The sequence below is a fragment of the Dioscorea cayenensis genome, chromosome 14 (genome assembly GCF_009730915.1).
Source record: "Dioscorea cayenensis subsp. rotundata cultivar TDr96_F1 chromosome 14, TDr96_F1_v2_PseudoChromosome.rev07_lg8_w22 25.fasta, whole genome shotgun sequence".
NCBI lineage: Eukaryota > Viridiplantae > Streptophyta > Magnoliopsida > Dioscoreales > Dioscoreaceae > Dioscorea > Dioscorea cayenensis.
Genome location: NC_052484.1, coordinates 19,689,195 through 19,692,812, shown reverse-complemented (window position 1 = coordinate 19,692,812; position 3,618 = coordinate 19,689,195). Strand labels below are relative to the sequence as shown.

General features: G+C 33.1%; 1 protein-coding gene across 1 annotated transcript; it reads left to right on the top strand.

The window, feature by feature from the left end:
* Positions 1-1,896: 1,896 nt before the first annotated feature.
* LOC120275298 (probable E3 ubiquitin-protein ligase RHA1A) lies at positions 1,897-2,901 on the top strand. Its single transcript, XM_039281831.1, has one exon. It carries the CDS (start codon positions 2,214-2,216, stop codon positions 2,541-2,543), a length of 330 nt encoding a protein of 109 aa, XP_039137765.1. The 5' UTR covers positions 1,897-2,213; the 3' UTR covers positions 2,544-2,901.
* The last annotated feature ends 717 nt before the right edge of the window (positions 2,902-3,618 follow it).

Below are 3,618 nucleotides of genomic sequence, written 5' to 3'. Positions count from 1 at the left end.
ACCACCATTTCCACACACCACTCAACTCTTGTACCATTAATTCTCTATCACTCTTCAAATTTAATCAATCTAATAAATCTTACTTTTTTTTTTTTTTCTTTGGGTTCATTGAATCTCATTATCCCATGGCAATGTGAAACGCCAGCAAATTATCAACAACTTAACGTTTACAACATCTCATGCTCACACAACAGTCAGGTATGTATGTGTTGGATTTTATGTCCCCCTTTTCAGGGTGTATTATCATCTGTTTTACTGCATTTTTATTGTTTCTTCTCACATGCCTTCACACCTTCTGTCTCCACCTCTCTTGACAATCCTCTGTCATCATCCCTTTCTTTCTTTTCCCTTATCTTATTTTATATTATATATATACATATATACATGTTATTGTTTGTAACTTTGTAGGATGATTTGGCAATTTGGATGTGAACAAAGGGTTGGTCATTGGTGCATCAGTGCATGAGTTGGGGCAGTGGAGAAAGGAAGACATGCATGTGAATCACTTGGTTTTTTTATTGGCAAGCTAATAATGTTTTTAGCTGTTGCTGCGTTTGTTCAATGCTTGATTAATTTAAGAAATTGATTAAAGTGTACGGTTGTAAAAATGGATGTGAAAAATTTTTCCCATTTGTTTATGAAGGAATTATGTACGTGAAGGAATAATAAGTTGAATAGTAGACACGTAACACTGAAAAGGGACGGAAAATTTAACTTTAATCCAACTGGAGTTTGTATCAAAATCATTATATATGTTTTCTTTTTGGGATTACTATAATAAGATTTCCCCCGTCTTTTACTGTATTTATTAAATGCATTGTTTGATATTAAAAAATAACATCAATATACTCTTCTACTACTTTTTAAAAATACAGTCAAATAAATACAACCAAACTCAATTTTACAATTTCTCTTCTCAATAAAAAAAAAAAGCTCATGGTTAAATCAGTGTTTTTAAAATTTTTGCCAGAGATAAAATATAATCCTTTTTCAACTTTTTCAACACAAAAATTCTTTACACTTTGAGAATGATTGGTCCATTTCACCCGTTTCTTTTAATTAATTAATTAAAAATAAATCATAATTTATTAAAAAAATAGAAATATATAACATTCAAACCAGAAACAAAAACAAATTAAAAATTTAAAAATCAGCATGAATAAAATCTATCATGTTTGTCCCCCATCAAATACCAACTGTATCAATAACACAAGACCAATTGATATAAAAAATGATTTCCAAATCAACAACAGTAAAAAAACAAACAAACAACATTTATATAATCAACCCATCTTTTTTAAAAAAATTATTTTAAATATTACTCTCTCCGTTCTTTTTTATCTGTCATAAATAACCGAATCTCACATACCAATAAATTTAGTTATTTCACAAATTTTTATAAAAAATTTGTTATCTTTCTAAAATCACCCCTAATTTATATCTTCATATTTCTCTCATATTTAATTCTTGAAAGAAAAATTAAATAAACTATTAAAATAATTTAAAAAATAATAATAAATACTTTTTGATAATAAAAAAAAAAATAAAAAAGAACGGAGGGAATAATACTCAAATCATGCATACAAACACGATATCATTTCCTATGTACAAACTAATAAATCAAATTCACTCTATACATATATCACATACCACATAATTTCCCAAAAAAACTCACAAAAAAATAAATAAATAAATAAATAAACAAACAAACAAATAAGAATAGTATTTGTACCCCCATCCCATCCGTATAATCTCACATGGGATTCCCCCACTGTCATTTATCAATACCAGGACACTCATACTCGATGTTGCTCTGCCATTTCCCACTCTCTCTCTCTCTAGATCTCTATCCTTTCTCTCTCTAGATATATATAGATATATATATATATATATATAACCAACCCCCTCATCTCCGTAGTCTCTCCCAATCTCTCTCTTTGTCTCATACACACCATTGATTTTGGTTTTTCACAAAGGAATGGGTTTTCCGGTGGGCTACTCGGAGCTCTTCCTCCCTAAGCTCCTCCTACACATCGTCTTCTTCCTCGGTTCTCTTCGCAAGCTCGTCTTCTGGGCCTTCAACTCCATCGGTCTTGCTGACCTTCTCGATACCGACACTTCTTGGCCAGCCTCCGACCAATCCCTCACCCACACCCCAACCTCCCTTAACCCCTCACCCTCATCCTCATCCTGAGTTCTACTCCGTCTCCGCCATGCTAATCCAAGAGCTACTCCCCGTCATTCGATTCGATGAGCTCCGCTCTTCATCCACTTACGCCGGCGCTGATAGCTGCGCCGTCTGCTTGTATGAGTTCGACGGCGAGGCGGAGATCCGTCGTCTCACTAACTGCCGTCATATCTTCCACCGCTCTTGCCTTGACCGCTGGATGCAGCACGATCAGCGCACTTGCCCTCTTTGCCGCACACCTCTCATCCCTGATGAGCTTCAGGACTCTTTCAACGAGCGTTTCTGGGCCGCCGCCGCCATCATCCCTGACTCCTCTTTCTTCTCCTCTGAGTACCACTCTCTTTCTCCCACCTAGCATCCTTCTTCTTCTTCTTCTTCTCCAGCGTTTTATTTTATATTTTTCTTTTTCTTTTTCTTTCTTGATATGATTAGTTTAAAAAGAGTTTGAAAGTGAGAGAGAATGATCTTCTTCCCCAGAGTTTCACACTGTTCATAGAGAAGAACCATTGAAGGAAAAAAACAAAGAAAGCTTAACCCTTTTCCCCTTAATTTCTTTTGTACATAGTTTTGTTTGTCTAATTTAGGGGATTTGGTTTGCTTCTGTTTTCTCTTCTTTGCTTTGATTTGCTTCTACTACTTGATATTTATACTGCTTCTCTTCCTGCTTGTAAATTCCAAACTTTCATCAATATATATATATATATAAATCTCAATGTTTGGTTTGCAATTTGGTATAAAGCAGAGCTCTTCTACTCTAGTGTGTTAGCTTTTATGGGCAAAAAGACTTTTAGTTATAACTTCTAGCTTCAATTGTAACACAATTGAATGCTAATGAAGACTTCTAAACTCATGAAGATCAAATTTTGAGAAAGATATCATTTCTGCAATTGTAATAGTAAAATAAATGCAGGTATAAATGTACTGATATATTTATATATATATATATTGTCTGGATACTTTAAAAAAGTTTTGTCGATAGTGTTTTTTTGGGTTGCAGAGTTAGGTATGGGCAGTGTCTTCATTCATCTCTGTTCATGGTGGGGGCTGGAAGTGGAAGCCATTGCTAAACTATAGTACCACCATCAATGATCTTGTCAAACCTCTATCTCTTTTTTTCTTTCTCTCTCCCTCCCTCTGCCTCTCTGGTCAAAGATAATAATTCTTAAATAATAATAACAATAACTATCAATCTGTTTTTTAAAACTTTTTATAATATTATTAAATATATAAAATGAAATTCTATGGCTTGTAGTGGTTCTGAAAATGTGTAACTTGCACAATAATATTAAGTTTTATGACAAATGGAAATACTAAATTAATTTTGACTAGTATTCTTACACTCATTGTGAATCAATAAAAAAAATAAAATTTTATGAGTTCAATGCTCAATTTGTATTTAATAGTTGTTAAAAATGATTTCAATGATTTGT